Below are 14565 nucleotides of genomic sequence, written 5' to 3' on the forward strand. Positions count from 1 at the left end.
TGCTAAAAAGTTACAGGTCTCAGGTCACAGCTCACAGGTCTTTCACAAAAGTGCTGATTCAGCTTTTTATCGATCCATAAATCAACATGCTACGTTTGAAGAAGGCATGCAGGAGTCTTTAGGTATTACTACAGATTTCACAAAAGAGAAAGCAAAAGACGATACTTAATTTCATCTACCACACATCCAGACAGTCAAAGAACTTGGTCAAACATGACCAATGGGAAACAAAACATCAGGTGTGCTGGACTGAATTTTCTTAATCTGGAGCACAGAAGTCTTGGATTCACCTGACAATTATAGAAATGAAAATGGTAAAAGGCTGAATCCCTGTAACTTTTTAGAATGGAAGTCTGGAAAACACTGACAGTGCACACTGGAAGTCAAGAACAAAATACAACATAACTGGAATTCACCTATCTCTCTTTCCACCCCCCTCCCCCTCCCCCAACACACATAACTGTGCCAGCTAAAATGGGTTACCAGTATTCACAAATGCAATGACTGAAGGGTTGCATACTGAGTCTGATTATCGAAAAACTCTTGAAAACAATCTCACAAATATCTGTGGAATTAAAGGATTGCTGGAGTCAGTCAACAGGAAGTGAAGACAACATAAACTTACACCTGATAAGGATGGGTTCAATTCATCCCTGCGGGGCAACATATTTGGAATGAACTCCTACAATGAAACGACTGCTTTTCCAGATACTGCAAGCTGAACAGTGATATGTACACCTTATCTGTTTCACTGGCAGAATATTTCAATACAGTGATTATTACCAGAACTGGCTTGTAGTAACTTTCTGAATGACATCTTGCACTTAGGAAGGTATCGTTATAGTGACAAGTAGGGTATATGGAAAGCTTATAGGTCAAACACTGAGCAATTTGTATGTAATGTTACAACTGCTCTGGCAGCTTATTTGGTTTTTGATAAAAATTTGGACCTGCATCACTTTATCCTCGCATGAACAAACATTGAATCTTCTTGGTAAAGGAAAATCTTCAAATAAATGATGATGATGATGATGATGATGATGATGATGATGATGATGATGATGATGATGATGAAATTGAAGTTGCAATAGCAAGGATACTACAGTAGTATTGACATAAAATCATTAATTGGAATCTTAATCAACACCAAACAACATTTGATATCAATACTTAATCAATGGTACCTGCAAAACAGAACTTGAATTTTACATAAATGCATGACAGCAGACAAATGTTGCCTATCATTATTGAACTTGAAAACCCTTTAGTACATCTTTGATCTCAGCATACTGTTTCAGATACTAAAAACATCAGAAACCATATAATTTATGACAAGGAGAGCATTTATCTTAAATTCTAATATCTGTATTTGTAAAAAAATTGTGGCCATTCCAGATAGGCCAAGGGAGTCAATGAGGGATTCCTTTCTTGACCAGGTTGGGCCTGGGAAAATTCTTTACCAGGCAAACAACGCTTTAAAGAGAGGAAATTGGCCTCAGTCAGTCAGTCAAGATTACCAAGTATTTGATGTTAGTTTGTTCTGTGTCATCTTGCTGCTAAACAAAGTTCTTGGTGTGATATTGGCAGGGGGTACCATAGTTACAAGAAGGTATTGTCCACTTTGCTGCTCATTTCCAAGTTATTAACTGATGTGACTCAAGTAACTGGCCAGTGGGGTTGGTAAACACAACTATATATTATTAGCAGAGTAGTAAGTCACTGGTGACCTGAGGTGTCCCCGGACTGTCTAAATCTATGTACACACAGAACACAGGAACAAACCCAGGCATCTCCCCCATGCAGTGTTATTTATAGTGGCCATAAAGTGGCATTAAAGACAACATTTGGACAAGCCTACTCAAAAGTAATGGTGCTTTCCCCAGCCTCTGTCAAACTGCGGAGGGATCCAATTGCCTTCAAACAAATAGGGAGATGACAGTGTCGGCTGTGCAAATTATCAAAAACACATTTATCAATGCACCGTTTGTGAACCAGCATAGGATATGCTGAAAGTAACCAATAGATAGTAACCTTCAACTTTGGGTTGACATGGCAGAATTTGCGCTTGCTGTGAGAGTTAAGACTGATCTGGATTTTCTATATCAGCTTTACCTCTGAGCATATTGACTAACAGTGCACAAATATCTGAGGAAAACAAAGAACTAAATCACATGAATAGTCAATGTCAACAACCACTAATGCAAGAACCAGGGATTCAAAGATTCAGTAATTTTTATATAGTATCGTTGAATTTGTAGCTTAATTCAGACATTTCTCGTAACAAAGTTTGAGGGCTGAAGAAATCATGCGGTTAGTTAGAAGTTACATGGTAGAAGTGTAGCATGGGTGATTTACGCCAAGACATTAACAGTAAATAGAGTCATTTGCAAAACACTAACAGGATCAATAATGAGGTGTGAGAGGTAAGGACTACAACAGCTGTTATCAATAGACTCAGAAAACTTTCCCTGGTCACTTTCAGATATTGGTAATTCCAAATGTTTCAAATCGGTTGGATGGTACAATATGCATAAAAGTGGAGTGCATGTGTTGAAGCTTATGGACACTTACTTGGATAATAACAAATTGAGTGTTCTCTTTATACAAGATTAATCTATTTTCCTAAAGTCAAACTATAAACTTGCACTTTCTCTTTCCTATCCCTTCACTCTTTTTTTGACGTTTTTGTAAATTGGATGACCCAGAGTCACTTTCTGCAGAGTTGTTTGAACAAAAATGCAACCCAATCTTGACTCTACATCATTTGTCCAAATATTTTCACAAAGTTGCATGGATCTTGCATATGTTTTGCAGGCCAAATCCCCTTGTAACAGATTACGGGATTTGAACACATCTGAACTTTGGCCGCATCCCGATCACACAAAGCATGAATGTGAAGCAGTTTGCCGACGGAGCTCTAGGGTCCTGCGGAGTCTAGCATGTTTCCTATTGTGACAAGCCAACGCTCACGACTTTTGACACTAATTTACAGCAAGGGTTTCCAAGATCACAGATATATGCCCAGCTGATCATTGTGAATAGTCTCATTGGCCAATTAACCCCAACCCTGTGCAGGAGAGATGATATTTGTGCCTCTGAGACTATTACCATTGACTCCAAGGCCTTCATCTCTTTGTTGCTGTCATGTCATCCAGAACACGATCGATAGCAAACAACTTTTCTTCATACTCTAAAGGATGTGTATTTTGGAAATTGGAGACACTGAATGATGATCCTACAGTTAGACGACCACGCAGAGAACCTTCAGCTGCCAGGCTCCAAGGAAACAGCAAAGAACAAAAGATGAAGTCTTGATCTGATTGCAGCTCTAAATAAATTATTACATAATGATTATATATTGCCAGGGGTGTTCAGATTAAATGTATAAGCAGATAGCATAAACACAAGCGTAGCATTACCAGTTTGAATGACTTCCCGATATACAATTGACAATGTCCAACTGCAGCCCTGCATTCTTACAGATTAAATGACAAAGTCATCAACAAGATGATTTCAACCAGGAGGGATAACCTTAACCGCAGACACTACAGTAATAAACAATTTTCTATATAGTCACTTCTTTTCTTTCCATGTCTGTCAGACCAAATCACTGAGAAGTTTATTTTTTTCGCACCTTGATTTATTTTCAAAGTTCCACCACAGGCCAGAGTTTGTTTTTTGCACACTACCCTACACCTACAGTACTCTTGAAAAGTTGAAGTTCCAGGAACAAGCTTGAAGAAAAACTGCACCAAGTCATCTTCTTGAATGCTCCTCAAAGATCATCCGACAAAGGAAAATTACCAGAATAGAATAAGGCGGCCATGATTTGAGATGATTTGAAAAGTTTGCATACTCATTGCACATTTGCATACTCACTTAACATTATGAGTTAAAGTAGCATGCACCTCGAAATTGAAAGACCTTTTAACTTTTGCTCAAACTTTCCTTGATGAAAATTTCGGCCATTCTCTTACTAAATCAAGAATAAAAATTGGGGGTCACCGTGCAAATTTTGGTACTAGGGAAACAAATAACCCTAGATTTACCAATATTTAAAATTCAAAATGGTCGCCATCCCTGTGTCAACTCTCTGGAGAAAAAAATAAAATTTTCGATTTTTGAAAAACTAAGCCATTGAAAAGTTTTCTTACACCAAGAGCTTTAAAATGAACCCCCACAAGTGGTATATCAGAAAAGAATTGTAAAAGTTTGAGAGTCTGAATATCTGTCCCCGAGGCGCGTTCTACCTTAACAAGTATGAACTTAGTTTGACACAACAGGGAAAACAAGTCACAAAAGATGTATTTGTCTGATTGATAAATATAATTCATTTGCTTCCGATAGGAATTTCTTGGTGTAAAATCATTAAATAACGAGATGTTCAATTCCCTGTTAGTATAGTCTTTGTCAAATCTAAGCCTTTCAAAAGCTGATGACACTTAAATTCCCTAATGGTGAACTGAGTGAAAAACTTCCAGAAGGTGACAGTGATAGTATGCATGATATATATATCTCATAATTATGGTCAGGGCAATGTTCTTACATTACCAAATTTGCTACTGTCCACAGGGCAGTGACCCTGCATCCTCTGGTGCATTACAAAATTTCAGATATACTGGGGGTGACACTTGGCCCCGAAGCTTGCACACCAGTACCTCAGCAAAGAAACCAATCCATTACGGGGAATTAAGCACATACAACCCATCAGCTGTATTTGAAATTGCTACCAAAAGACACGCATCAGGGGCTACTTTGTGGGACCTCTTCTCCCCCCAAGAGACAGCATTAAAGCCAAAAATAGAAAGTCTTATCACCAAGCTTTTGTAGGGAGAGGAGAGAAAGTGTGATGTAACTGGAGTATTATAATTTGAAGAGTACGTTTCTCACTCCTAACAGAGGGGGTTACATTGATAGGAGATGTATCAGGGGGTCATTAGCCTGACTCTGTACTGTACACAACCACTAAAAGTCAATGCGACGGTTTCAATAATAACTTTGGAAACAGTTTCCAAAGAATGAGAAATCTCAGACTTATTGGTTTTGCCACTAGCCAAATCACTTAGTCCAGGATTACGGTGTGGAAACACAGGCCGGCACAATGGCCGACTTCAGATGCTCACAAAAGATTATCAGTGATCAAGGCTGCCCTGGGCTATTAGTTAACAAGACTTGGAGTCCCAATTAGGGAAGCTGGCTAAAAATTAAAGGGTATCCGTAAGAAAAGATGAAAATCACAGCAATACCACCCCTTTCACCATCTCTACTCTTTCATTCCTCTTTCTCATATGTAGGTCTTCTTGCACCTTTGAAGTTGACAGGATCGTTCCAATACTTGGCAGTGAATAGGTTAAGGGGCTGTTATGTTTTCGTTTTTTTTCCAGTGGACGTGCAAAGAGTTATTTTTACTTTCCTGTGAAAGCAGACAGGGAGTATGTTCACTCTAGGGAGACGGAGCTCACATGACTGTCTGGTGAAAAGGTATCCACCGATCCAGGGGTCAAAGAGTGCCTTTCAAGGACTAGTTCCTGTTACTCAAGAAAGAAGAGGCAGAAATCTTGGAACAATCACACCTTCCTGTTCAATGAATGCATAATGGTGAGCTTTTTCCCACAAAGGATTTCCACCTTTGGCTAATAGTAAATCCCGATAGCCTAGCATCAATACATAGTGCTACCAAAGCTTTGCCATTGACAAACTGGTGAAAAAAAATGAAACCTTTGAATATTCTTCTCTCACAAACTTTCGAAGGTCAATTTGATTGTTTCAAGAATAAGACATAATTTAAAGCTCCATTAGCTCACTATCTGTTGATTTATTTACCATTGCATGTACTTTTGTTCTGTCAAAAGATACAATTTCTAACTCTACTCCTCAAATCATGATGATATGCCTGGTGTTACAGTTGTCAACACAGACTGTATGTGAATAATGTGTGATGTTATTGTTGACGACTCAATTTTAATCTGCACTAAAATTCATTTTTCAACAACAACGCTGCATTTGTGTGAGATGAGATGTGTCTGCAAGGGTGATACTAAATACATTTCAACCTACTTCTGGGACATAAGTAAGAGAATGTACACATTTTCTAAGCATACACAATGAAAACATTATTGAAAGCTACTGCTACTGTATCCTTAATACAAGATAAGTTTACAATGCTGCAAGTCCAAGCATACATCAGTTTACAAAGGCCATGACAACGGTAACTCAAGTATATGCTGTGCTCGTATATCTAATAATGTCAAAAATATCTGATATACCATTGATTACCTCATTTAAATTTTGACAACAATAGAAATGATAAGAAATACATTTACTCATGTGATCAGGACAATGGAGGTGAGGGGGGGGGGGGGGCGCTATACATGTGTGACGGGCACCATCTTAGTATACTAGCTTTATCCCCCTTGATGGAATGAAGCCCTGCAAAAACTGACACACATCCTCGCAATGATAGATGGTTTGAAATTCCCCGCAACATCAGCTGTCTGGGTTACCTCTCAACAGACAACAAGACAGCATATCAGGGCTTTGTCTCAGACACTCGCCTTGACATCTGACCCGACAAAAGACCCGTCACATCACCTGAATTGCACCCCGTCTCACCTGTACATGATACGTGATAAAACAGGAATTCCATTAATCGGTCAGAGAGAATACAAGGTATCGCTGGACAAGTAACATTAGAGTGATAGATATGCACTCCATTATTATCAATCAAAGAGAAACCTTGTCTTGTGATCCAACAAGTAGTGAAAAAAAACGTAGTAAAATGCTCCATTCAAGCTCAATTAGCTCAAATCTTTGATAAATTTTCTGACAAATCTGTGTAGCTGCTAGAAGTCGTTTTCTTGTTTCCCGCTAAAATCATCTTACAATGCCTTAGTGTTAAACTTTGAAGTGCAACTTGTATGTAATGTCAGCTGTTATTGTTGACAGCTGACTTTAAGTCCAAACTAGAATTTTAATATCAACGATGATAACCTCGCAAATTTTACAAAATACATTTTGTGGGCATGGCTATTAATTTGCATATCAACTCACTGGCATGGCTATTAATTTGCATATCAAATCACTGCCATGGCTATTAATTTACATTAATTTACGTATTAAAAGTTACAGCTATTGTGTCTTTAGAGAAGTCAATGTCATGTTCATTGTTTGACGTTACTTTCTTATTTCTTGAAAATATACTTTAACAGCTGTCATCAGCTGTCTTATCCATAGCATGTTGCATAACATTATTAACAAACGATGAACCAACATTGCAGGTTTTTTGCAGAATTTGGGAAAAATTTATAATTATAAGATTTCTGGGGCGTATTCAATCACTTAGAAAGGTGACTGAAAATTGAAAAGGAAATGCAGTAAATTTTTCTAAAAATTAGCGATTTTTCTTTTCCCATGAAGTTACCACAAATAAAGGTAGCATTTTAAATATTACGAATTCATACATTCCATAATACTTTTTTTATGTAATAGAGACATGTGCATTTTGATCTTTCTAATTTTCGATTTGTAAAAGTAATTATTCAGTTTCTTTGAGAACTGTGTGACCTGAAAAAACACTCAAATTAATGTGGTGCATATCAGTTAAGATAAGTTTTAAGTTGATAATATTGAAAATAAATGCCAGTTTTTTGATAACCTGATTGACAAACATGAAAACACAGTGACGTGACACCTGTCTTTCAGTGTCTATGAGCCATGCCTATCAGGTTTGACCAAAATTTGCCCTTCTGATAGATGAAATGCATGCTTGTGTGATAAGGTCTGCAAGCAGGCTCTAGGATTTAAAACTGTAGTTCCACTATGAACAGAATAAGATCTGGAATCTAGGTCGGTATGACCTTTGAAGGCAGACAGCAGAATGGATAGAAAGCAATGGTTAGCAAAGTCCCTTTCAAAAAAAGAAGTTACAAAACTCCATCTTCTGAATAAGCTGGACTTGTAACACTACTGGATTCCAATGTCACATTGGTCTACGTTGTAAAATAATTGTCAGACTATGAAAAAACATACCACCTTCCTTTTTTACAGGTAAGTTGTTGACATCTATAAATAGTGGTGCAACACGGAAAAAAAGGACAAAAAAGTAGACCCTGGGATTTTCTGTCACTTATTAACTTGGGTACCAGGATGGAGAAAGCTTGTCAAGTTATTTCATGGATTCTCTTCGGTAAACGGTTCACTTTGACAACAATTCTGTCAGAAAATTAATAGTACCACAATACTGTGAGAAGAGACACAAAGATTCACAAAACAAAAGTGCATCAAGGATGACAGAAAAAATACAGTATTTAGACATACCGACAACGCCACAACTGTATTGAGTCACTTCGTGCCGCTGACGATGCGATGGAATGGCAGATCTTTTGTAGACAAGATGAGGATGCCCTTCTGATGCAGCGTACTCCTCTGTGATGTTGTGAAGAGGTTCAATTATATATTCATCCTTTGCTGTGGCGAATACACCATGCTGATAGAGCAAAAAAACAAGATAATTCAATAAAAACCATGGCAACAGTCATGACTTTGTGGTGATAAAGCTGCTTGACATTCTTGAAATTTTCCTGATCCAGCAGAATTAAAGAAGAATTTAATAAAATAAAATTGATTCCAGACATTATTGGTAGACCTTTGAGTTGATGACCAGGCCATTACAGGCCAACCTTGTCCCCATTTTTTTATTGTATTATCAACCAACATCATAAACCTGTACCAATAAATTTTCAAATGAGATTTTGGCATTCTTTACAAGAATAATAAGTTTGGTCAATAAATCAGAATGGCAAGTCAATACATGGCAGGCCTTGATGAGATTCCAATTCTTGGCAACAAATCTTACCATGTGTTGTTGGCACACAGTGTGTGACAAAGCTAGACTGATGCTTGTAAATTGAACATGTGGCTCTATCTGCTCTCATGCAAGCTGATGAACTCACTTGTCAATTAGCTGTTGGTCAATACCCTGGCACTATGGTGATAATTAGATTGGGCTTGCTTATAATTGTTTGTGCATTCTGACCTCCAATATAATGAGACAATTACACCAATACAGCTATACAATGATGAGAGATCAAAGGTGTCTTAACAAGACAAGTCGACAGAAACACACATTGGCCACTGCATCTTTACCGTAAGCTTAGAGTTAAACATCTTCCTGAGAAAGTGTTCACAAAGAGCACAAACCTTTTTTGTCCAATGGCACTTGACCTTGGCCTGCCGGACATATGAAAGGAATGCGCCAATTTCAAACTGGAGAGGCATGATCAGTAATTATCAATTAAAAAGTAAATATCTGTATCAACCCTACTAAACAAACGGCATACCATTAGATTTGAGGCATTGAAAAGTGAAATCCGACAGCAACTGGGTATTCATTCATCCCTTGCCCAATGACCTGGAAATACTCATTCCATTCCGGGAAATACAATTAACAACTTTAAACGAAGTTTTACGCATCTCTTAAAGGCACCACTACCACTTGTTCTGTCATGTCTCGACATACTCTCACCTAACCTCATGTGTCTCCAACTTTTAGAAGTTGTCTTCAATACTGGTTTCCAAGCAAATTGAACCAATTAGTGAGTTATTTTACTTTCACCAGACTTTAATTTGTAAAGCAAGTCACAATTTCAATACTGATACGATGAATTCCAAAGTTTACGAAATTTATATTGAAACCAATTATGGCAAGAGGAAGTCACCTTGTTAAGATCATAAGTGCAAAATGTTATCCATTCTGTCACATGTACTTTTATGCATATTCAACCAAAGGAAGAATCTAACCCTTTCACCACCATGGTTTAGCCCGGACCCATTGTTATCAATGGTAATTGTGGACCTATTTACAGGGCATGGGGGTGAACAGGTTGAAGATTGGTCATTGTCTATGACACATAAACTGTTTATGTTACGCACAGAATTTGTATATACAAACTGCATTCCATGATATACGACCATGAAAGGATAAGATGTATTCCCCTTCATCTACAAAATAACTGTTGTGCAATGACAGGAAATACGTAATCCAATAACACTATAAAATGTGAAGCTTTTAATTTTATTCTGCGGAAACCACCGAAGGTAGGAATGCGTCATGGGGACAGATATTCCGATTCACAGAATTTTACAATCTTTTTTGATCTACCACTTGTCAAGGCTCATGTTAAATCTTTTTGAGTAAGAAAAATGTTCACCGTCTAAGTTTTATGAAAATCAAAAGTTTTGATTTTCCCCATGGAGTTAACACAGGGAAGCGGCCATTTTGAATTTCAAATATCAGTAAATGTTAGTTAATTAGTTCCTCTATTACAAAAGTTTGCACGTTGGCCCGTGATTTTTGTTCTTGATTTAGTAAGAGAATGGTCAACAGTTTCATTGAGGAAAGTTGAGTGAAAGTTTAAGTCTTTCTCTTTCGAGGTGCATGCTACCTTAAACATCATGCGCATATAGTTTCAGTAGATCTTTAAGATACATTCATGAATACCCTTTGTTCTATAGTGTGGTTGGACTTGCTCAATGGCAAGCGGGTTTCTGATAGGGTTACAAATTTACATGAACCCCAGAGTGGAAAAATGCAATGCTGAGGGCACTGTTAGAATATTTTGTGTGCCTGCTTATAAGTTGATACCATATGTTTGTAATCATTTAGTAATCATAGTTTACAAAAAAATTTTCTCTTGAACAGATTTTGGAAAATTAAGGATGTAAAACCATTCCATTTGAGTTTATTGTCAATGCTTTCATTGACACACTACAATAAACCTCCTTTCATTGACAAATGTTCAGCTTTATTCAAATATGCTTGTAACTTATACACCGATTAGCTAAGAGTTGGTAACGCTAATTTGAATGTTATTCATTGTAACCTATCAAGCATATGATAATATGTAGTAGGTGACATGAATAATATAAAACAAGGGAGTGAAAAAAAATCTGAAACCTATAATACAAGGGAAATTATTCAAGCTCATTTGCAAATTAGTCATAGTTAAAAAACTTTGAACACACTTTGAATCACTGTGCATTTTTTTTTATTCCGTGGCAATCTATGTGCAATCCCTCTTTTGGAGGATTTTATGGAAGGAATGAAAGAAACATGAAAGAAAGAAAGACAATTACAGCTTCCACAAAGAATTCAATGTTTGCATAAACTTTTGCATAGTTTAGTACCGTGAGTATGCACTTAAAGCCCAACTTTCCTCGGTCAAATATTTCAGATCTGGCTAGTCACAGCAAAGACTAGGTTGAATTTTTGAGGCATGATGCAATGTTGGCCGACAATTGTGGACCTTGGTCTAAATGTCTTGAAAAGATAATACCCGCAGATTACGACCAAATAGGATTACGATTTGTTGGGGTAGAATCAAGACAGTTCAACTGTGATCCTCTTTTCCACAAATCTTTTCCCAAAGCATAAAGGTCCCATCATATCAATTTAAAACTCACAAACAAACCTTCTCTTCTCAAAGGAGTCCCCTTTATGGCTGCCCTCTGTAACCTTTCTTCATATCTTTCTGCACGTAGTTTCTGTGCAAATATTTGTTATTATTTTTTATCGAAATATTTACATTCAACTGGATCAAGTTTGCTTTAATATCAGTAAGGGCCAATAATTTCTCTGCTTGACCAAATATGGTGCACAGCGCTATCTATAATATGTGTACTTAAGCAATGCAGTAAAACAATTATTGTAAAATTTTCAACGCGAGGTAGGGCAACAACATGATAAATTTGCACGAAGTGATATATCAAACACATGTGTTCTTGTATGAATACTCTAGGAAGATATGTTGCATTGTTGCCTGATTGTTGGGTCATTTTCTGGAAATAAAAATTGGGAAACATTAAAAACTTATTCCTGAATCCTTGAATTTGAATTTTTTATGAAATGAAAAAGTTGCTATGGAAACAAACAGACAAACAAACGCAGTCTAAGACATCAAACCCCTATTTTCAAGTGGAACTGATACTCTGTGGTTTTCTAAGTTCTCCTCTCTGGTTTGGCAAGCTATAAAGAATTCGTTGTCACTTTAGTTTCTAAAAGTTGTTATCATTTGATGGTGGAAAGAGGGTGTGAAATTTGAAGTGATGTACAATGCACTTTTTAGCTCCGCTGTCAGCGACGCGGAGCTTATCAAATAGGTTGATTTTCCGTCGTCGTCCGTCGTCCGTCAACAATTGCCTTCTCCTCTGAAACCGCAAGTCCAATTGCTTTAAAATTTTATATGCAGCTCACTTGGGGTGACCTCACTTAAGTTTGTTCAAATCGTGGTGAAATTTGCATATTTGTATTTTTGGGGCATTTTTTGGTGTTTTTGGTAAAAAAATCTTCTTCTCTGAAACCACTTGTCCGATTGCTTTGAAATTTAATATGCAGTTTACTTAGGGTGACTTCAGTCAGATTTGTTCAAATCGTGGTGAAATTTGCATATTTGTATTTTTAAGGCAATTTTTGTCATTTTTGGTAAAAAAATCTTTAAAAATCTTCTTCTTCAAAACTACCAGTCAGATAGCTTTGAAATTTGGTACATATGTCCCTAGGGATGATCTATTTCAGATTTGTTCAAATTGTGAAGAAATATGCAAATTTGCATTTTTAAGGCAATTTTTGCCATTTTTGGTCAAAAATGTATTTCTCAAAAAGTACTGGTCTGATAGTTTTGAAATTTGGTATACAGGTTTCTATAGATGCACTAGTAATATATATGAATTTCTGATGAAATCTGTAATTTTGTATTTTTGGGGCAATTTTTGCCATTTTTGGTCAAAAAATGTGTATTTCCAAAACTACTCATCTGATAGCTTTGAAATTTGGTATAGAGGTTCCTACACATGAACTAAATGATATGTATTGAAATTATGATGAAATCTGCAATTTTGTATTTTTGGGGCAATTTTTGCCATTTTTGGTCAAAAAATGTGTATTTCCAAAAGTACTCATCTGATAGCTTTGCAATTTAGTATACAGGTTCCTACAGATCACCTTAATGATATTTGTAGAAATTATGATGAAATCTGCGAATTTGTAATTTTGGGGCAATTTTTGCATTGTTGGTCAAAAAAACGTGTTTCTCAAAAGTACTGGTCTGATAGCTTTGAAATTTGGTATACAGGTTCCTACAGATGAGCTAAGTAATATATATTTAATTTCTCCTGAAATCTGTAATTTTGTATTTTGGGGGCAATTTTTGCAATTTTAGGTCAAAAAATGTGTATTTCAACAACTGCTCATCTGATAGCTTTGAAATTTGGTATACAGGTTTCCATAGATGAACTAAATGATATTTATTGAAATAATGATGAAATCTGCAATTTTGAATTTTGGGCAATTTTTCCCATTTTTGGTCAAAATATGTGTTTTCTCAAAAAGTACTGGTCTAACAGTTTTGAAATTTGGTATACAGGTTTCTATAGATGAACTCAATTGATCTTTTGAAATTATGATGAAATCTGCAATTTTTATTTTGGGGGGCAATTGTTGCCATTTTTGGTCAGAAAATTTTATTCTCAAAACACTACTCATCAGATAGCTTTGGTTGACATGTTCCTAGGGATGATCCGATGTGATGTATTCAAAGTATGATGAAATCTTCAATTGTGTATTTTTGCAGCTTATTTTAGCCACTTTTTTCTGGCCACTGCATTGAGCTATCAAAGATTTCCTCCTTCTTCATCAACATGTGTCAAAAATAGTTATTCTCTTCATAAACACAGCGGAGCTATATCGGCCGCTAGGTCGCTTGTTACATATAATCATGACTGGTAATAGAAGCTGGCTGGAAAACCAAGAGAAATTATGGGATGAGAGTCAAACCAACTTTCATTACTGTTCCTACCTATCAACCAGGACTAATCAGCTTTCATTACTATTCCTACCTATCATTCAGGACTAATCAGCTTCATTACTATTCCTACCTATCAACCAGGACTAATCAGCTTCATCACTATTCCTACCTATCAACCAGGACTAATCAGCTTCATTACTATTCCTACCTATCAATCAGGACTAATCAGCTTCATCACTATTCCTACCTATCAACCAGGACTAATCAGCTTCATTACTATTCTTACCTATCAACCAGGACTAATCAGCTTCATTACTATTCCTACCTATCATCCAGGACTTATCAGCTTCATTACTATTCCTACCTATCAACCAGGACTAATCAGCTTCATTACTATTCCTACCTATCAACTAGGACTAATCAGCTTCATTACTATTCCTACCTATCAACCAGGACTAATCAGCTTCATTACTATTCCTACCTATCAACTAGGACTAATCAGCTTCATTACTATTCCTACCTATCAACCAGGACTAATCAGCTTCATTACTATTTCTACCTATCAACCAGGACTAATCAGCTTCATTACTATTCCTACCTATCAACTAGGACTAATCAGCTTCATTACTATTCCTACCTATCAACCAGGACTAATCAGCTTCATTACTATTCCTACCTATCAACCAGGACTAATCAGCTTCATTGCTATTCTTACCTATCAATCAGGACTAATCAGCTTCATTACTATTCCTACCTATCAACCAGG

General features: G+C 36.6%; 1 protein-coding gene across 9 annotated transcripts in view; it reads right to left on the bottom strand.

The window, feature by feature from the left end:
- The window catches only part of LOC139138995 (A disintegrin and metalloproteinase with thrombospondin motifs 6-like), a 76237-nt gene that overhangs the window by 43942 nt on the left and 17730 nt on the right, over positions 1 to 14565 (bottom strand). For all 9 annotated transcript variants that reach the window (XM_070707676.1, XM_070707682.1, XM_070707679.1 and 6 more), the window contains exon 4: positions 8317 to 8485. In XM_070707676.1, coding sequence (XP_070563777.1) covers positions 8317 to 8485 — 169 coding nt within the window. The remainder of the gene's footprint in view (positions 1 to 8316; positions 8486 to 14565) is intronic.

The sequence above is a fragment of the Ptychodera flava genome, chromosome 8, assembly GCF_041260155.1.
Source record: "Ptychodera flava strain L36383 chromosome 8, AS_Pfla_20210202, whole genome shotgun sequence".
NCBI classification, from domain to species: Eukaryota; Metazoa; Hemichordata; class Enteropneusta; family Ptychoderidae; genus Ptychodera; species Ptychodera flava.